The 22,732-nt window shown below is 40.1% G+C and overlaps 1 protein-coding gene across 4 annotated transcripts in view; it reads right to left on the reverse strand.

Moving 5' to 3' along the window:
* The window catches only part of LNX1 (ligand of numb-protein X 1), a 250,324-nt gene that overhangs the window by 30,036 nt on the left and 197,556 nt on the right, over positions 1-22,732 (reverse strand). For all 4 annotated transcript variants that reach the window (XM_089669251.1, XM_089669250.1, XM_089669252.1 and 1 more), the window contains one exon: positions 19,928-20,162. In XM_089669251.1, coding sequence (XP_089525377.1) covers positions 19,928-20,162 — 235 coding nt within the window. The remainder of the gene's footprint in view (positions 1-19,927; positions 20,163-22,732) is intronic.

Below are 22,732 nucleotides of genomic sequence, written 5' to 3' on the forward strand. Positions count from 1 at the left end.
GGGGAAATTCGTCATCAGACACTGAAAACGATTTTGCGACTTTGCTCAGCAATGTGCGAACTTGGCGCTGTATTTCAAATTTCAGTGTTTTTGGTTTGATTATATTATTGAATTAAATTTATTATTATTATTTTTTATGATTATTTATTAAATTATAATTTATGATTTTGCGTTTCAAATTTTATCATATCCGGAATGTTTAATAGACTCTTGTTCGGACAGATTTCAGTGAGTTATTCCTAAGAATTACAGGCCTACAACAAAAAAAATACATATTTCCATGCAAAAAAATGTACCGCTTTGAGCACAAAAATACTGACATAATCAGACTGCTAGGGAGGTTAAGTCCTAGGGTTAGTTACTTTCTAGGGTTGGGTGAGGGTTATGACTGTCAGAATGACATGAAAATGCTGAATATTGTACATTATATAACAAAGAAACATTTTTTCTTGTACAGTTTACTCTTGGGAAAGGCGATTTCAAAACTGTTAAAATACAGTACATTTAGTTGCTATATCTCTATCCTGGTTTTCCTTGGGATTGTAAAATAGGATTACATTCTGTTGGAGTTCTCTACAGCTTTTTGTGTAGCTGCCTATGCTTGTTCTTAGGATGGAACTTCAACGAGATAAGAGATGATGGACACCTGTAAGCAACACTGGACCTCACAAATAGAAGTGAAATATTTATTTTCTTAGGCAATCGACATAGCAAACAATCAGGTTCTCAATGTCACCCTTTCATACCTTGGAATCAGAGTCTGCCTGCCGTAGACAATTTTTCCCTCCCATACATTTATAAATAGGGTCTATAATAACCAAGTTCATTTAATTCATGTTAAAAAGGGTGATGATAGGGAAAAGCTACACAGTGATACCCAGAGCAGCTGTTGATAAACAATAAAACCCCTCTTAAACACTGAATAAAGTAGATTGATTGTTACATCAAGCCATTGTTTCCTATTAATCAATAATTTTCAAATATCAAAAAGGTCTGCAAATTAAATTGAAAAGTTGTAACAACTCAAACTACAACTCTGAATGTTTTGACTGGCTAGACCAATGTAGTATTACCATGCTAAAAAATGTTAAATCTGTGTTTCCTCCATCCTTATAAATTCAGCTTTCCTGTAACTTAACTAAAAAGATCTCAAATTCAATTCACTTCAAAAGGGACACTTATTGGTTAATTCTCCACTGGAAGCTACTGGAGCTGAACTATCACATCCTATATGCTGCCTCATTCACGCTATAATGACTCCTTTAGCTTCCAACGTGCCTTATTCAGTGAATGTCTGCAATATATTAATATAGTCTACCATAATTAAAATCAAGCAGAGGAGTCTTGCTGCCTAAATACGACACATATTGTGGAGCTTCAAGAAAATATAGCAAATCCTCTCTAAATAAAGAGCTACAGTTCTGTTCAAAATAATAGCAGTCAGACATCACTAACCTGATCAATCACTGTTTTTGGTAGAAATGATATTTCTACATGGCAAATAATTTACTAGCAGGTGTAGTAGAGTAATAGAAATCCAACAGACCCAACAGTCATGACATGCATGCTGCTGATTCTGTGTAATTGAATCACTAATTGAAAGGGGCATGTTCAAAATAATAGCAGTGTGGAGTTCTATTAGTGAGGTCATTCATTCTTTGAAAAACAGGTGGCAATTATTGCCCTTATTTAAGGAAGGCAGCAAATGTTGTACATGCTGGTTACAGTGCATTTCTCTCCGAAATTCTGAGGAAAATGGGTCGTTCCAGACAGTGTTCAGAAGAACAGTGTACATTGATTACAAAGTTGATTGGAGAGGGGAAAACATATAAAGAAGTGCAGAAAATGATAGGCTGCTAAGCTAAAATGATCGCAAATGCTTTAAAATGGCAACCAAAACCTGAAAGACGTGGAAGAAAGCTAAAAACTACCATTCGAATGGATAGAATAGCCAAAATGGCAAGGACTCAGCCATCAATCAGCTCCAGGAAGATCAAAGAAGGTCTAAAGTTACCTGTGAGTACTGTCACAATTAGAAGACGCCTATGTGAAGCCAAGCTATCTGCAAGAAGCCCCCGCAAAGTCCCACTGTTGAAAAAAAGACATGTGCTGAAGAGGTTACAATTTGCCAAAGAGCACATTGACTGGCCTAAAGAGAAATGGCGCAACATTTTGTGGACTGATGAAAGTAAGATTGTTCTTTTTGGGTCTAGTGGCCGGAGACAGTTTGTCAGACGACCCCAAACACTGAATTCAAACCACAGTACACTGTGAAGACAGTGAAGCATGGTTGTGCAAGCATCATGATATGGGGATGCTTATTATACTATGGTGTTGGGCCTATTTATCGCATACCAGGGATCATGGATCAGTTTGAATACATCAGAATACTTGAAGAGGTCATGCTGCCTTATGCTGAAGAGGAAATGCCCTTGAAATGGATGTTCTAACAAGACAACGACCCCAAACACACCAGTAAACGAGCAACATCTTGGTTCCAGACCAACAAGATTGACGTTATGGAGTGGCCAGCCCAATCCCCGGATCTTAATCCAATAGAAAACTTGTGGGGTGACATCAAACATGCAGTTTCTGAGGCAAAACCAAGAAATAAAGAAGAACTGTGGAATGTAGTCCAATCATCCTGGGCTGGAATACCTGTTCACAGGTGCCAGAAGTTGGTTGACTCCATGCAACACAGATGTACAGCAGTTCTCAGAAACAGTGCGACTACAACTAAATATTAATTAAGTGATTCAAAGGAAAGGAAAGCAAAATCTTCAAACATTTTTTTCAGTTTATATAGTGAATGTTTGAGTTTGTAAAGAAGAATACAAACACTGCTATTTTTTTGAACAGTCTAATATTCACTTTTCTTCAATTATTTTAGAGTTTAATTTTTGTTAGAGGAACAACACAAATTTGAAATATTTTTCTTCATGTTTTGATTTGGAATAGAATGTGTAGTGTTCCCAATGCATTTGTGTGTATGAAAATAAAAGCTATTAGAAGGATTTTGAGCTTTATTCACTTTTTTCAACACACTGCTATTATTTTGAACACAACTGTATATTGCATGTTTACCACTCAGCTTTCTTCATTTAAATATAACATGGCATACGAGTAGCTGTTGTGGGAAACATGCACCTTTGCTCCAATTTCATTTGTTCTACTTTTCATCAATCCAGCCCCATTTCTAACCTATATCAGTTTACTAGGGTAATAAATAAAAGAAACTAGACTTCAGGCTATGTTTGCTGTGAGATCTATGAAAAAAATCTCTTCCAGAATTAAGTAGTAGTTAGTTTCCTGGCAGATCTATACAATCCCTTCCAAGATGTAATAGTAGTCAACTAACTGGGAGATCTATGCAAACAATCCCTTCCAAGACGGGCAGCACAGCGGCTAAATGGTTAGCACTTCCGCCTGGCAGTACTAGGGTTGTCAGTTCAAATCCCAACCACGGAACCACCTGCCTGGAGTTTGCATGTTCTCCCTGTGCCTGCGTGGGTTTCCTCCCACACGCCAAAGACATGCTGGGAGGTTAATTGGATCCTGTCTAAATTGGCCCTAATATGTGTATGTATGAATGTAAGTTAGGGACATTAGATTGTACACCCCTTGAGGGTTAGGGACTGATGTGAATGTACAATATATATGTAAGGCACTTCTTGTTTGACGGCGCTATATAAGTACCTGTTATAAATAAATAAACTAGCAATAGTTAGCATGCAGGGAGGTATGTGCAAACTATCACTTCTAAGTATAGCAGTAGTTAACATGTTGAGGGATCTATGCAAACAATCTCTTCCAAGATCAAGCAATAGTTAGCACACTGGGAATCTATGCAAACAATCCCTTCTATGATCTGGTAGTAGTTAGCTTCCTGGGAGGTCTATGCAAACAACCCCTTCAATGGTCTAGTACTAGTAAGTTTGTTAGGAGATCTTTCCAAACAACCCATTCAATAATCTAGTACTAGTTATCTTGCTAGGAGATCTTCCAAACAATCTCTACCAATATCTAGTAGTAGTTAGTTTGCTGGAAGATCTTTTCCAAACGATCTCCATCCTGGGAGGTCTATGTAAACAATCACTTTCAAGATCTAATTAGCTTGTTGGGAGATCTTTCCAATCTTGTCCAAGATCTAGTAGTAGTTAGCTTGCTGGGCAGTCTTTGCAAACAATCCCTTCCAAGATCTAGGAGTAGTTACATTCAACTGAACTTGTTTCCTAATGTTGAAGATGTTTCATAGTTACACTTTCGTAGCTATACAATGTTTTTTAACATTGCAGAACAAGTCCGTTTAAATATGACCAACCTCTAGTAGATATACTATGACTTGGATTAGTGCTATCCTTCACAGACAATCCCTTGTAAGAACAGTAAAGACTTCTGAGTACATTTCATATACATAAATGGCAGGTCTGCAAATCAGTGTGCCATCCACTTGGGATTTAAATTAACCTATGGTCGCCTTTGGTGTTCTGAGTCAGGAAAGGCCATGTAACACTCTAAATTCTTTGTTGTATAGGACATTCATTTAAAAGCTTGTCATTCCTTTCACAGCAAGAACAGCCAGCATACAAAGGAAGCACTAATCTTACATTTTACATTTAGGAACATGTGCAGATTGTGTGCTTATTCAGATTACAATTACAGTGCTGCCCGTTGAACCCAATAGTTCCCATCTCATCACTATACCTATTCTGATGACACTCATGGGTCTCACCTAACAAAGTGTCAGTACTAAGACATGGAGAGGTTGATTTACTAAAACTGGAGAGTGCAAAATCTGGTTCAGCTCTGCATAGAAACCAATCAGCTTTCAGTTTTTTTTAGTCAAAACTTAATTGAACAAGCTGAAGTTAGAAGCTGACTGGCGACCATGCACAGCTGCACCAGATTTTGCACTCTCCAGTTTTAGTAAATCAACCCTGGTATTTCTCTACAAACACTAATCAGATTAAGAATTTCAGATGACAACTGTCTTTTTTCCGGGATAGACATCATTTTAGCATCCTTGCCCTGGGCACAAGATTACTTTGTCCGGGATGGATTTCTATTTCTATTTTTGAACCTTATACCGAGCACATACGTTAATATTAAAGCAACTGCAATCTCTTCCAACCAGTTTTCAGTCACAAAATTGGCTGACCAGATCAGTGGCTAGTTGATTAACACTTCTGCCTAGCAGCACTAGGGTTGACGGATTGAATCACAACCATGGCACTACCTGCCTGGAGTTTGCATGTTCTCCCTGTGTCTGCGTGGGTTTCCTCCAGGTACTCTGGTTTCCTCCCACATTCTGAAGACATGCTGGTAGGTTAATTAGCTCCTGTCTAAATCAGCCCTAGTATGTGTATGTATGAATGTGAGTTAGGGACCTTAGATTGTACACCCCTTGAGGGTTAGGGACTGATGTGAATGTACTATATGTACTGTAAAGTGCTGCGTAAAAGTAACTGTAATAAATAAATAATGCAACCTACCACCAATAGTGTCCATTAAAACTGTGAAACCATTAAAACCAAAGGAAACATGTTTCCTAAATATGTTTGTTTGGTATTGTGAAAAAGTATATATTTTATATATACTTTTTTAAAAGTATACATAGTAATAAGTATATAATTTGATAACATATCTTGAAAACTGTTGTTTATATGGCCAGCATTATCCAGCAGAGTGAATGCTCATTTCCAGTTTGTCTTGTTCTTCTCTAATGTGAGCTAACAGCACCTCATTAGAGACTATGGGGATGATTTTAAATAGACTGATCACTTTGCAATGAAAGTGCACTTTACAAGGGAATTTTCCCCTGAGTTTGGTGAATGAGGTGAAGCTCTGATGATGTCCATCATCCAATCACGTGCCAGTATAACTACAGAGTTTTTTAAAAATTCTCCTTGAACATGATTGGGTAGTCTTTGCAAAGTGAAAATTCACTTGCAATTTGAATAGCCTATTTTCCTTTAGTTAATCAACCAATTTGCATGAACAATAGAGTATATGGATGATTTTGGTTAGCTAGGGCAAAATGAGGCAGTGGAACTGTGGTTTATAAATAACTTCTTTAACCAATGACCTTGCACAAAAAGGGATATTTAAGCGGGGCTCCACCCAAAAGGAGAAGTTCTGCTTTAAGGCTTTGTTCCCCACTCCTTGTCAAGGATTGGCACCTTTGGGGTGCAAGAGGGATAGTGGGTACCCAAATTTTGACAGGTACCCGATTCCACTTCCAGTGTGATCAACTAAGGCGATTGGAAGTGGAAGTTGTCTCCCCCCCCTCCCTCCCCCGTAGTCTTCTGGGACACGTGACAGGCCCAGAAGGCTATGGGACCATTCACAAGCTGCAGCACTACTCACGCATGCGCAGAGGGCACTCAGATGTGAAGCCGCAAGATGTCGGCGCCGGGGGGAGAAGATAGCCAGTGAAACCAGTGGTGGTGAGGACACCGCGGGATCGTGGGACAGGTAAGTGGCAGTTCTTTGCAGATGCCAGCACCAACAATATTATTACCACAGCAGCCCATGTGACCTAGTGCTGCCTAACAGGGTCTGCATATTATAGTAAATAATTGTGTTACAGTAATGCTGATTAAAACAACATGATGGATTTCCAGACAATACTTCTTATCTGGAGTAGGAAAATGCTTTCTATAAAAAAATAAATAAAAAAAAAAACCCACAAATGAATTGGATCAGTTCCAAAATGCTATAAAGCTGGGCTTTATATCTGCTTTATAGGATGAGATAATCAAGTCTCCATATTCTTGGCAGCCAATATGTTTGGAAACTGAATTCTGCATACCTAATTATACATAGACAATAGATGCAGAAGTGCTGTGCAAGCACAGAGAATATTTTCATCATCAATCTGGAAAACTAACCTGCTGCTTTCTGTATTATTTTCATTTATTTTAAATTTAAACTACTTTTATCTCAAGCTTGCTGCTAACAGAATAGCAGATGTGTGGATGTGGATGACATACTACGTACCCAGAATCACAGATTCAGCTTTCTCAACATTTTGTTAATTCACAGCACACTTCAAGAGCAAATCAAGCACATTTTGCCAAATGTCAAGGCACCCAAGTCTTATGGTATGTCAGAGTTCCCCTTCTCATCAGAGTCCCCCCTGTCACATTAGAGTCCCTAAATCTCAGTCCCTCCATCTCATCAAAGGCCTCCTCATCACATCAGAGGTCTTTCCATGACATCAGAATCTTTCCATCACATTAGCAGCTCCCCTTCCTATTAGATGTCCCCCCATTACATCAGAGTCCCCTCATCACAGAATCCTTTCATCAGATCAGAAGCCCCTCCCTTCCCATCAAAGTCCCTGCTATACATTAGAGGCACCCCTAGACATGACAGCCTCCAACATAGAATCCCTTCTTCTCATCAGAGGATTTACAGCTTACAGCTCTAGTAGCAGGGCAGCGGTTGGGAGGCAGATCTGATCTGGACAGAGGGGCACTTCAATTATGCAATAAAACTAGGTGACCCTCTGGACCCCAGGCTTGTGATTGGACCATGACGGAGCAGCAGCAGTTCACCCCTTTGCTCACATGCTCGTGCATGCCTCTAGCCAACACTTGTGCATGCAGTACATCTAATTGGGTCCTAGTATTGCCCCTTTAAATACCAGCCTTAGGGCAGCCATACTGGGGGTTGCAAGAGGCTGACACCAAGGTCAATTCAGGCACTTACACTGGCTGCTTTTAAAAATGCATTTCAGATTTTACAATAAGCACACCACTGTATTTATTGGTGGGGTTTATATATCTATCTGGAGTTCAGCTTTAACATCTAAAAATATGAATGAACAGCACTTTCCTTTAGTTGAGCATTGATGAATCTATAATTGGAATAAATGGTGAGGAAAAGAGGAGTAAGAATGTGATAATAATTTCCACCCTGGTCTGTATTCCACTGACAGCTCTATGAAAGTGTGGTTGTAGTTTAGTTGAAGAATTCTTCAGAAGTCCATTTTCAGGCTAACCTTATATCGGTCATTTAGGATTAGGCTTCTAAAACCTCCTGTGAACCTCTGCTTTGTTTGTCTCACTCTAATCTCTATACAGCCTGTCAAGGCAGGAGATTGTTAATCATGTCTCTCTAAGATCAAACCTGCAGAGTTGTGCAATGCTGTAATTGAGCCAGGTTGCTGAACCCTTCTGGGATGAATTGCCTCTTGAAGATTCATTTCACAAAGTCTTGTAACAGTTTCCTATCATCCTAGAGCGGAGCAGGCTACAGATTTCAACACCAGTGGTAGTGCTAAAAAAACATTGCTGTGCAGCAATTCAAAGAACTCTACAAGTATGAATAGGTGCAAAAAAATGGGGACACAATGGACTCCAAAATTCCAAACATAAGTCAAGTGCTCCCTAGTCTACCTTCATGTTGTTAGATGCCAGGTTTCAGGATATATAACCTTTATACTCTTATCAACACAAAGGGTACCGAGAGACACAAGCCCCTGGGTATTGAAAGCTAGGTCAAAAGGCAAGTTTGCTTGGGAAATGGGCAATATATGGTACATCCTGATCGCTGATTGGTCATAATAAGCCCACATGTCTGACGACTATCTTAACCCCTTCACACCTAAGGGTAAAACAAATCTAAATGCCTAAGCACAATTTTGCAACTTTGTGTTAGTAAAACCGTACATATCATCACAACTACTTTGTGCATCCAGGTGAATTATACTTTGTTTTTTTCAGGACAAATTGGGCTTTATTTTGGTGGTAAATGGTAACGGATATCTTCTGATTTTTTTTTATCATCAAAGGAAAACTGGCCCAAATAGTAAAAAAAAATAATTTTTTTATTTAGCTGTGTGTTCCTCATTGCTACCATAACCTACCACCAAAGAACAACCCAAAATAAATTCTCAAGCTCTTGACGATTGCAGTGATACCATATATGCATATGTTATTTGTTGTTTGTACCCATAGTACAGCCAAGATATAATAGTGTGCATTTTGTTTTTGTCCTTTTTTTTTTACCTAAAACACACTGACACCAATTTTTTTTAAATCCTGACCTTTGACCCTGACCTTTTGACCTTGATCTTTGAACCTGACCTTGTCCCAAACACTTACCCTGGCACTAAACTAGATCAAACCTTAATCTAGGTATTTTTTCTTTATTTTTTATTTTATTTTTTAATATTTATCTTTCTTTTTTTTTACAAATATTTTTTTCCCTTCTATGCCAGGAGTTAGAAAGATACAATGTATGTATCTCTCTCCTCCATTGATAGAGAGAAAGAAAAAACAAGGGGGCCGGGCTGTACAGTGACTGATTGCTGTGATAGCAAATCAGAGGCTATCACAGCGATCATGTGACTCGGAATCTGGAGTCCCGGGTCCCGATCGTTAGAACGGGACCCGGTGCTCTCAGTGATACCGCGGTCTTTGTGCTGGGAGCACGCCATGCAGCGCGCTCCCAGCAGAAAGACAGGTATTCAAATATGCGGCCCCACGGAAAAAAGCCCAGTTCTGTGAGGCCGCATATTTGTGTTATGTCAGCATCAAGGGGTTAAAGAATGTGTAAACCTAACATTTCATATTCCTGATATGTGCCTGCTGTACCATGTACTTGTTTGACAAAATATCCTGTTATCTTTCTATTGTTTCCTTTGTGTGAAATCCCTGGTGTTCCTGCCAGTCCCTCTGCTTTCCTATTAAAAACTGACCACAAGCAGGAGAACACACCGTGGTCAGTTCTCTAGTTGTGCTGGGAACTCAGCCTGTTCTCCTCCAATGCTCAGACTTGTCCTGACAACCCCCCCCCCCCCAAAGCCAAGTCAGTGACTGGGAATATCAGTGTGCTGCTGTTTCTCCTCCTCCAGTTTTTATGCAGGTGATAACAGAGGGTATGTGATCACTTATAAAAAAAAGGAAAACATTTTATAAATAATCATTATGTTTTTATACCTATGCACAAATGTTTTGCCTTTTATTTCTATTTTAAACTGAATGGGTTTATTCAAAGGTGAGGTTTCACAATCACTTTAAATCTATAGTAAGAATAAAGTACGGACCCTCATAGCTCATTGGTTGTCGTGTTGTACAACACCCCCTTATTTTTGCTCCATCATTAAATAAGCCCAAAGGAGGCTTGGCTATAAACTTGCCATTGAATTTCAGCTCTGCATCCAAGTAGATGGGTTACAGGCCAATACAGTCGGACTCAAACTTCTGTGTAAAAGATGCACTATTTAAACTGGCTTAACATCTACAGATTTTCTTTATTAAAATAGTATATGTAAAGTCAAAGTAGATCACACACTTAAATGACGCGATGGTGTAAAACAGACACAATGTGCATATGAAAGTCTTCCAGGGTCACTTCCTTTCACAAACACATAACAAGGACTGCTGTAGGTCAGTGGTTACAGTGCTCCACTCCCCACCACTACGAACATGTGAGGAGTGAAAGCTGTAACAATATTTATCCCCAGCATCATTTATACCATACCCCTTCAATCAGACTGTATATAGCAATAAACATTTTACTGCGGATAGGGGACAAAATGCTCCTCTTGTGTTGCTCTGCCAGATCATTGTAAGTCTGTAAGCAACGTTAATCATAAAATATGTTTCCCTGTCGTTGTGTATTTGATTCTTCATGCTTGCCTTTCTTTTATTCCTCTACTATTAGAAATTGATTGAATAGAAAAAAGAAGACTGTGCTCTCTCTATGTGTATATATATATATATATATATATATATATATATGAAATAAATATATGTGTAAATAAAACTAAAGCTAAAGAGCAGCACGTCAATCAGCCCATAAATATAGACCGAGATTCACAAACAAAAATGGACCACACACTTCCTACAAAATGATGTCCAGCAGGCCACTGGTGTGAATGTCTCTGACCAAACAATCAGAAACAGACTTCATGAGGGTGGCCTGAGGGCCTGGCGTCCTCTAGTGAGCCCTGTGCTCACTGCCTAGTACCATAGCGCTCGATTGGCATTTGCCATAGAACATCAGAATTGTCAGGTTCTCCACTGGAGCCCTGTGCTTTTCACAGATGAGAGCAAGTTCACCCTGAGCACATGTGACAGACGTGAAAGGGTCTGGAGAAGCCATGGAGAATGTTATGCTGCCTGAAACATCGTTCAGCATGACCATTTTGGTGGTGGGTCAGTGATGGTCTGGGGAGGCATATTCACGGAGGGATGCACAGACCTCTACAGGCTAGACAATGGCACCCTGACTGCCATTACGTATCGGGATGAAATCCTTGGAGCCATTGTCAGACCCTACGCTGGTGCAGTGTGTCCTGGGTTCCTCCTGGTGTACGACAATGCCTGGCCTCATGTGGTGAGAGTATGCAGGCAGTTTCTGGAGGATGAAAGAATTGATACCATTGAATGGCCCCCACACTCGCCTGACCTAAATCCAATAGAAAATCTCTGGAATATCATGTTTCAAACCATCCAACACCACCAGGTTGCACCTCAGACTGTCCAGGAGCTCAGTGATGCCCTGGTCCAGATCTGGGAGGAAATACCCCAGCACACCATCCGTCGTCTCATTAGGAGCATGCCCCGACATTGTCAGGCATGCATACAAGAACGTGGGGGCCATACAAACTACTGAGAACCATTTTGAGTTGCTGCAATGAAATTTCAGCAAAATGGACTAGCCTGCTGCATAATTTTTTTTGCTTTGATTTTCGGGGTGTCTTTGAATTTCGTCCTCTGTAGGCTAGTAATTTTAATTTCCATCAAATGATGGGGCATCCTTATGTTCCTAACACATTACCCAGTCCACATCAGTATAGATATGCAGTATGATATTTTTCCCCATTAATATCTGATGTTTTCTAAGTGTTCCTTTATTTTTTTGTGCAGTGTATGTGCAAACAATATATAACAATCCCCAAAATCAATAAATATGATAAATATATATATGAAGACTACATATTAATACTAAAGTGCCTGATTCCAACAAAAACCGAGTGTAAGAATAACATACATATTATTGTGCAAAATATTCATGTAAACATAACTTAGTATTTAACAAATGTCCATAAAAAGTGCTCTGTGCTCATGGTCCACAGCCGTGCCGTGCAAAGTTATGAAAAACACCCAATAGGACAAAAGTGTTTTTCTCAAACGAAATCATACCACACTCACCAGACTAAAATGACCTCTTTTCACAAAGAAGGTCAAATACGCATAGGATATTCCAATTTGACTATATACTCCAGCCGATACACTAAACACTTGGAAAAGGAATCTGACGTCACACACTGCACAACATAGAAAGGAAAGGTGATTGCAATCTGAGATGAGAAATGGAGGGAATAGACCCCCCCACAGTCTCATAGGGAAACAAGCACAGCTGAAGCTGTCAATCAGTTTCTCTGTGCTGGAGCAGGGCCATCTCCTCTGTGGTTCCATAGTGACAGCATGATCTGTCAGAAGTGAGTCATGCGCATAGCAGGGGAATGGAAACGTAGACAGCAATCACATTAGGTGCTTTGGATTGAGGCAGTATACACTGTACAGGCTCTGTTCATTTTTCATTTCAGAGGTTTACAAGCACTTTCACTTAATTTTCTGCTTATTTGACAGAGCTGATGGTGCTGATTAAAATGAAAGGCTAGAGATGGTGAACTAGGTTAAACCTTAAAACTAAATTGCCAGACACGTTATCTGCTTGGCAATGCAGTGAGGCAGAGATGCATGAATCACAGGACTTGCTAAACTGAATGACAAATCCAGTGGTGGATAAGACATACAGTATATGCATTTCAAATGTGTTATTAGCTGTATGTGTGAAGATCCACTTTAAGGTAATTGTATTGCCAAAACATGAAATTCAGACAAATGCTAGTCTCATACCACAACCAAAAACAAAAAAAAGATGAGATTTAATTAAGTGGGTTGTGTAGATACAATATAAACCAGCATAGACTGGGATTCTTCATTATAAAAGTGATCACACTTTTGAATTCTTTACCAAGGAAAGGGGTGATGGGCAATGGTATAATGCAGGGGTCTCCAAACGTAGTAAACAAAGGGCCAGTTTACTGTCCTGCAGACTTTAGGGGGGCCAGACTGTGGTCATTGCAAGAAGAAAATGTCCCGGCACAAGTCGGAGTAAACAATGCCCCATCTTCAGTGACAGAAATGGTTGGTGACATTGTGTGGAAAGAATCATACCCCATCATTGGTGTCACTAGGAGGAATTGTGCCCCTTTGTTGGTGTTAGTGGGTGAATTATGCCCCATTGTTGGTGTCAGAGGATGAAAAGTTGCCCTAAGGGCCAGATAAAAGCAAGGGGTCACATGTGGCCCCTGGGCCACAGTTTGGAGACCACTAGTATAATGAATTAAATTGTGGAATAGATTTTTTTTCTTACTAGAAATGGCATTTACAGCTAAAAAACCCAGGATTAGACAATGAAATGATTAAGAAATTTGAAACACTGCCATTGAGGCCCTCATTCTTCCTTCTTGGGGATCAACATCAACAGTAGGACAGTTTTTAGAACATAATACATTTAATCAAAATTGGTTTTTCATTCAACCTTTCTTTATATGACTATGTTAATAAGCCAAAATATAGTATAATAATGCACTAATAAATAATGAATGTTGTATATAACTACTATACTGTAGTAGATGGAGGAAAGGACTTATGAGCCATCTTGCTTGTGTGAACTGGACTTAATGCACCAGAGATCTGTTAGTCTCATGCTTCAGGCACTTGGAAGATTTATCAACACACATCATTCTGCATGCCTTAGACAGCAGGTGTTGATTTACAAAATGTGGTCACATTTTCCTGGCATATTGCATAGGTGGGAGTGACAGAACAAAGACGTGACTCCACAAAAAAATGGCCATTTTTTTACTTTTGGACAGAAGGTAAAGGAATAAAACAGCTTTTATTTTATTTGCATTCATTGCCGTTATGAGATTTCCTTTTACTTTCTGCCCCAACAGGAAGTGAAAGGAAATTTCTACAAAATGAGGGGAATTCCCTTATATGACAGATGTCACCAGAGCAAGTGTCTCCATTGGAAACTTTACCTTCACCTCTTATTCTGGTGACACCAATAAATTATGTACAAGGGGCATGTAAGTCAAACGGGGACTTTTAATGTTACGGGTATCAAAAGGATGCTAGCATGGCAGTAGTACATGCAGTAGTAAGTGGCAAGTGTGTCCTATTACTGATAGGTGGCACACATTTCACGGGCCAATCCAGAGACCATTATTCAAGATGGCAGACAACATTGTTAGTGCATGCATTGAACAGTGTTTGGTGATGAAGTTTCTTGTGAATGAAGGCGAAAACCCGCAGATATCTACAGAAGACATCAAGCACAGTATGGTGATGAGGCGCTCAGCCACAGTAAGACATTTGAATGGTGCAAACGTTTCAAAGATGGCTGTACATCCATAAGTGATGTGGTGATTCCCAGCCCACAGCAGTCATTCCTGTGAACTTTTAGCACATGGAACGCCTAATCCTGGATAATCGACACATAACCTACCGTGCAAATTTTACAAGAAACAAATCTTTCTGTGGGAACGGTGAACACAATCATGACGAAGTGAAGCACGCTGTCCTAGGATGGTTCAGGCGTACTGACAAATCTTTCTATGTCGAAGCTTCCCAGGCATTAGTTAAACACCGGGATAAGTGCATAAATGTAGCAGGGGAGTATGTTGATAAATAAAAGCTGTTTCCACTCCTTTGTTCTTCTATTATTGAAACTCAAAAGTCCCAGATTGACTTGAACTCCCCATGTATTTCCCCTCACTTTCTGATGCTATCTCTATGAATGTGGTCATCAGTATAAATTAAAAGTCAATCTAGGTAACAGGGCAGCAATAAAAAATGAGGTCTAACCCTTTTCCACTTTATGTCCAATTAAAGATAAGTTTCAGCTGTACATACACTTACATTTTTGCAAGTTATGTTCTTCTGAAAACTGTGCAGACAGCCCAGAAACACCATTAGCTCTATGCTGTCAGAGAAATTGCAGGGGCTGAAGACATTGAGCCATTAGTACCATTGCACTCCAGTTCCAGTTTACAGAGAGGTGTATCTCAGAAAGCACAGAATGGAGGTAAGTGTACACTTATCCCCCCAAAAAGTTTACTCCATAGAGAAGTTTCCTGGAGATTTCCTTTAACTTTGCCTATTTGCAATACATTTGCAAATATACCTTTGTGCAGAAAGAACAGAAAAAAGCTTCAGAGATCATTGAGAATGTGATGCCTTTGATCAGCAACTCCTCACTGTTAGGAGAAAGTGATACGTTGATGATTTTTTCTTAGACCGGTCACAAAAAAGGCTTTAAACTGCTTAGTTTGCAGCATAGCCTCTCCACATACACACATTGCTTACTTTTACAATTCACTGGAGTGGGATCTGATTTACAAACACACAGCTGCTTCCTGAATGAAAAAAAGAATATATACACAGTGCATAAAAACCAAAGGTTCTAAGAACACAGCAAGTTCTTTACTGGAATTTGTGCTGAACATCTGGGCTCAGTCAGGCAATTACTGTACAACTCTTTCTATGCTGGATGCTGGTTGAATGGAATCCCTTTCTAGTAATGAAAGTTTCTTTTAGTGAAAATTTACAGTATTATAACTGAATGAGCTTTAATCATAATGTACTAAATATGTTACAGGAAAGGGTTGTTGGAGGCGCTATTTCTTACATTTAGCCTGATTATGCAAATGAATACTTAAACTACATTGATGTAGGTTTTCCTTCAAAAGCATTCCCCATTGGAATACTCATATAAGGTCTACAACTTATGTACCCCTTTATACGGCCCCATACACAAAGACCTCTATAAGTGTTGCTTGATCTGTGCTTCTAACGACTGTAGGAGCTTTCAAGACAAAGGGGCTAAAAAGGGTTAATTAAGCAGAATGTGTTAATACAAGAGCATTAGGTAATGTATCCAGTATAAGAACGCAGATAAACAAATGCAACATCAGTTCTATTGAATGGTTTGTCCCAACTTCCTTCTCAGAGGGGTTTAGGGTGTATGACCCAAGGAAAATGTCTGATTCATTCCCGAGACTGTGGCTAAAACGCATGCTAAAGGGGTGCAGGAAGTAGCTTGTTGCCAATGTCTAATGGCTTCGTTGGAAACTTTCTTTGTTAGGTATTGTCTCCTTTACTACTTAACCATTCTACTGTGGACAGAGCAAGCAGAGGGTGCAAAAGTAGATGAACACAATGTAGATCTCTTCAGAGAAGGTATAATTTGGGCACAATGACACATCTCATTTGCTCCTTGTACTTGGGCATGTGACCTAATCTGATATCACATGACCAAATTCAAGAAAATATTCATCACCAGCAAACCTTTCTATAGCAAAGAAATATGTTTATTAGATGAACAAAGGCATCATAATGAAAATCCCAACATTTCAGGATTGTGAAAGGTCCCTTTAACAAGGTGTAGTGACAAAATGGAGGCCCATGCCTTTGCCTGCATCCCTGCCATTTACCATCTTTCCTTGTGTGCTATGGTTGCTACATCCCCAGCCATGAAAGTTTATTGTTCTGTGCCCTCCCTGGAGAAGGGAGCTAGTCACCCCCAGCTGCATCCCCTGCAAACACAGTTCCACATCACTGCAACTGGGTCCCAAACAGGGGTCCACGCCTTTGTTAAAGTGTAATAAAATGTAATATATTGCAGATTACTAGTCCTTGATGTCGTGGTTGCCTTTTCAAGCTTTTTTTTGCTTTAGTTTCTCCTGGCAATCCTACTGTCAGGAAACTAATACAGCTAATGCTAATTCTCATGCAGCTATTGCTCATTCTTGTGCAGCTAATGCTTGTGAACATGTACTAGCACACAGACAAGCTTGGGCTAACATCCAGCATGCACTGACACCTAGGTGAATTTGTGTGTCCCAGGGCACATTAGCACACACATCCTCATGCATTGGTACCAAGCTGCCTATTTAAAGGAGATCCTGCTGTGTGCTAATAGGTGGATGTTCTTCACCTCCCTGTGATGCTTGTTCCTGCTTTTGTTGACTGGTCTTCCATTGCTGACCTAGGTTGTTCCTGACCTTGCTTTGTGGATTCTGACCTTGGCTTGCCTCTGACTATTCTCTGCCTGCTTCCCTGGTGCTGACCTCGGCCTGCTACTGGACCTTGCTCTGTCTGATTCCATGGTACTGACCTTGGCCTGCTTCCTGACCACGCCACGGTCTCACCGTGTATGACCCTGGCTCTTCTTGATTACGTCCTTAACCATGGCAGTTACCTGCTATCTATCACCTGCTATAGTTACCAGCACCTGTGCTTCTTTGCTCCTCTATCACCACATTCAGGTGTGCTCAGACCGGAGCCGCAAGGGAAGCCTGCTTGTCAACTCGGCCTCCAGCCAAGGTACGTGACACCTGCAAATAACACACTTCCTGCCTGTCGGTGGTTATGTCAGTCCACTGTATCTATGGAGGGAGCCACGGTTGTTGCCCTAGGCTGCTTTCCCAATGTGGCCTACAGAAATATCTGCATATCTTCATCTCCATTATATGGGGCCTGGGCAATTGGTAGTTTATAGAAGAGGGCTAGAAAACAAGATATTCTTTTGTGCATCTCACAAAAATTGACAACGATACTCCATTTCTGTCAAGATCAACTGTGTTTGCTGAAAATGGTCTTATCTTAAAAAAAAGAAAAATATGCCAGCCACCATAAGGATAAAATCTATTACTTTCTTGTTTTTTTTTTGTTTCAGTTATCCTTTAAATTACACAAAAAAAAGGGGAGTTTAAGCTCCCAGACACTATGGAATTGATATAACCATCAACAGGTAAAAAATGCTGTGTAAAAAAGGTTTTGCTTTGGACTGCTTCTGCTTTTCATATGATGCATTATTCTCCCACAGATTCTGTTTGCATACAAATACACATAAACATAAGTAATGCACATTATTTTACCATAAAATGTATGCAAGTTTAAAATGAACGTTTAGGCCTCATGCACACAGAGCTGAAAATATGACGCTTACACAGGCGTTGAGCTTTTTTTTTTTCAGCCTGTAACAGCATCTCCATGAAAGTCTATGTGTCCATGCACACAGGTGTTTACAGTTGTATTAGAAGAAGAGCATTTACAGGGAGAAAAAAGCACCAAAGGTGCATTCATGAGAGAAGAATTTCAGCAGAAAAAACACGCCTATTCACCTAAACACATCCAAACACGCTTAAATGTGCAGTGTGTAAAATGTATGTGTATAAATGCATTCCAATGGCCAGAAAAAATTAATATTCTGGATAGTAGAATGCATTTATGCTCAAAGGCTATACACACATAAACAATACAATATGCAGCTATCATCACTTCTTTTTTTTTTGCCACAATTTCCTGCCAGCAGTTCTGGCATTCAGAGGGCCTTTTTAAGATGCCCCGTGTGCATGATACCTAAGAAACACAATGCTATATACTAGCTATAGTGAGGATCTTTAATAATTCTTGAAATATTTGCCTCTGACAACTACCGTAAGTAATATATTGTTTGATATCCTATTTTTAGCATGTAGTATGTGATGTTGCAGCTTGATGCAAAATGTTCTGCAGCTCCAGTCCTAAGCACTTAGTCCTACTATTAATCCAACAGGTTACTTTTTGTCCATTCATTGCTCTGGCATCTTTTCATGAAATAATAAATCTACACATCACCGGCACCGACCCACGGGTTCATTCAGAGTTATCCTAAATAGCGATCCCTAGAGCAATGACCTCTAACCACAGAGGTGAAGCTGAGCTTAATGGCTTTGAGAGTTGCAGACATGGCACATATTATTCACATATAACATAAATAAGCCAGGAAACCAAGAGGGATTGCAGCTTTTTGAATGAAACTGCATATGTTTTAGAACATGCAAAAATACTCTAAGTGATTAGACTTCTGGATGGCAGCACTAGGGTCGTTGGTTCGAAAACCAACCATAACACTACCTGCCTGCAGTTTGCATGTTCTCCCTGTGCCTGCGTGAGTTTCCTCTGGGTACTCCGGTTTCCTACCACACTCCAAAGACATGCTGGTAGGTTAATTGGATCCAAATTGGCCCTAGTATATATGTATGAATGAAAGTTAGGAACCTTAGATTGTAAGCTGCTTGAGAGCAGGGACTGAAGTGAATGTACAATGTATATGTAAAGTGCTGCGTAAATTGATGGCTATATAAGTACCTGTAATAAATAATTTGCTACATGGTTATATGTACCAGCAGCACTGGATGTATGTGCACAATATTGTCACTACAAGGACAGTTATTGACCTAAATCTAGCTGTCGGAGGAATGATTAAGTCACCCATCAAAACACAGGCTGGGTCTCAGGCTGCCTGAATTTTAACAGATATAGCCTTACCTACCATCTTTTAAAGGACAAAAAAAATGTGCAAGATAACTGCACAGGGGTGCCAATGCAATTACTGTGTAATCTGATTTTGCATCGTGCTCGATTGATTGCGAATAATGAAGAAATACAAAAGTCTGGGGATGTCCATATACAGTATGCAATGGTTATCAATGATTACCAATTATTTTAGATCTATAAAAAACTATTTCATAGGAAGTAATCAATGCAGACACATGTAAGTGAACTGACAACTAAGAACGATGATAAAGGGATGCAATCAATGTCTTATTAATTTAGAGCTTCTTATGAATAGCTCTAGTGTTTCCTGTGTAGGGTCTTAACTGAGGCCCTGTATACATCCAATTAGAAAAAAGAAAACATACTCTTTGCAAAGTCCTAAAGCCAAATCTGGCTTTAATTAGGACACATCACCATAGAGAATAATAAACCCAGCAGAGGGAACAGACCAAGAAACATAAATCTTTCCGCCTACTCTCCTGTAGGAGATGGGATGCGATGTTTTAACGTACCGAGGCAGCTTGAGCCACATGACCCAGACTGGTGACCATTCTCTGCTCTCAAAGCTATTCTGGACCAATTCCATTGACAGGGAGTTGTTGCTTAAGTCTTCCTCTGGCTCATATTCTTTTGTTTCCAAGGCTCTCAGAACCACACATGAGGAAGAAGGGTTTTTTAACAACGACACAGCTTCACTACGGCTGACTCCAGTTAGATCTATGCCATTGACGTTTAATAAAATATCCCCTGAAGATCAAACAAGATAAAGAGAGTTTATGTCAGTCACAGATCAATAACTCTTTCACATATGTGCTAAGACAAGTGTTATCAAACCATTGGCAGTAGTTCCAAGAATTCCATTACCTGTCTCCCAACTCGGCTGCATATCATCTATACCTTTGCATCTTATTTAGTAAGTTAGTGCAAAGATAATTACAATCATTCACAGGAACCAATAATTATTTCTGATTATCTGTTCTGGGTTGCATCATTGCACCATTCATTGCCTTACTGAATAAGTTAATGCATTGTTCGGTATCATTTGCCAGGATGAGGTGAAAAACAATCTTGGTGCAGATATAACCTAAGAGAGTACTAGGAGAGCAAGAGTCAATCTGCTTTACATTTCAAATTAGTATATACAGTATGTGCTGCATCCATATGCATACCAAACTGAAGAAATTGGTTATGGATGCAACCAGGACTCATGGGTTTTTTATATATATGTAATACTTGTTCATAGTGTACTGGCATAGATACACAGGCTGATGGTAAAAAGGTTATTCAGTGAGCAGCTTCTTTAATGAAAAAACATCTTTAAAAACATTCAAAACAAAACAATAAAGCACCACACTCCACAGATCCCATACTAAACTCCTAAGGTTGGGGAACATAGTGAACCAAACATTGAAATATGTATCATTCCATAGTAACTATATCAGCTCCATATTGCAAGGTAGAACCAATGAAGCCCCCATTGTAAAAGACAATTCATGAATTGTAGTGATGTGCCTTTCAAAGGGGACATGCGTGTTAGATGAAAAATATATATATATAACGTAAACATGCAGTCCAGAGGAGCAACTTGAGGCTATGTCTGGGTGAATCGGATGTGAGCAGGGGGTGGGACAATTCTGGAACCGATCCCCTTTATGGCTCTTTCTGCAGCAGTAGAAAGCTGGCTTCTTCTCTCCCTCACGCTGGCTTTCACCTGCTGCAGAGAGAGCCATACAGGGGATCGGTAGTCATAATTGCCCCCCCCATCACCCTTCCTTATGCACTGTGCCCCCCTGTGCCCTCCACCCCGCATTGCTGCCGGCTGTCTTTCTCTCCATCCCACCAGAAGTTGAAAGCACACAATAGGATTCTTCAGGATGGAGAGTGGGGGAGGGGTCCAGTAAATGTATCAGCTTTACCAGTCCTTTCGTTTTCGGAATGAACACAATGAGTGATCGGTGCCAATTACTCACTGTGTTCACTCATAACTGAAGCATAGTAAACGTTTTTTTTTTTGGAGGGGGTCAGGTTGGCTGTATGGGGCCCCGTGGTTTCTAACAACAACCCTGGTCACAAGCATAGAGGTCTCAGGAAGGGATAAGTCACTATTACAATAACTACTTTCTAGGTCCCAATAGGGAGCTTTCCCCTTACTTTTACTAATATAGAGAAGAGTTAGAACCTCTGTCAGGGTGTCCACATTCACATTGCCCTCACTTCCTGTGTGGTGGTTGCAAAAGGGACCTCGTAAGATCGCCCTGACAGGGACCTGGACAGCTATACATATAACTGCCAGTGACTTGACCTACAATAAAAATGACAGATGCCGCTCAAGGCTCCACCATGTCCTCTTGCATGACAAACCGCTAGGAGTACCATCAAGGACAGAGCTCATCCAGCTCAAATGATTCAGTAGGGGAAGACAGTCCTAAAAGTCACACATCACAGCAAAACCCTGTGGGGAAATTTGTGACAGGCTCAGCCCAGGCTCCAAACAGGCCACACAACCCCAACACGTTTCACTTCACCACCAGAGCTTAATCATGGGGATGGTTGGAGTCCGAGCTGAGGCTATCATACACTTCCTCACAGAGTTTTACTGAGATATGCAACTTTTAACCTCTTACCCTACTGAATGCCAGTGACTTTAACCCACATTGGCTTACTCCAAAACTAAAAAAAAAAGGCTCTACATTAGGTTCTATACTGCTTGGCAAATATAAAAGCTGGAAACCTAACGCTACTATCGGAGTGCTCTGGTTTCCAAGTCCTAGGTATGTGACATTCACCTAATCTGGAACGGGCCATTGCATTGCTGATAACTAATAAGCTGGGAGGCCATCAGTGGACATGCCTCATATAAGTTAATGGGTACAGCAAGGGTTTGTTCACACCACGTGCTTTGAGCTACGGTGATCTGCATTGATGAATACAGGCTCAACGGAAAGACACTCCAAAACAATTGCTGTGTATTTGCCCCATTCACGCCACACTAGTGAGTTGGTGTGTGTTGAGGAAAAATGTAGGCAGGCTGCATTTTACCCAGCACAATGCAGAAAAACGTGTGTCAACATGCGTCAATGCAAGCCTATCAATATACAAAAAAAATCTTAATAATTTAGGCCTTGTAGAGAGAAAAAAAACAGTTAAAAAATGCAGGCCAACATGCAGTTAAATGTAGCACAACGTATCAAAAATGCAGGCCAATACGCAGTAAAATGCAGCACAACTTATCAAACATGCAGGCCAATACGCAGTAAAATGCAGCACAACTTATCAAACATGCAGGCCAATACACAGTAAAATGCAGCACAACTTAT

Source organism: Staurois parvus, unplaced genomic scaffold (genome assembly GCF_062004578.1).
Source record: "Staurois parvus isolate SC_StPar_1 unplaced genomic scaffold, SC_StPar_1.0 ptg000071l, whole genome shotgun sequence".
Taxonomy (NCBI): Eukaryota; Metazoa; Chordata; class Amphibia; order Anura; family Ranidae; genus Staurois; species Staurois parvus.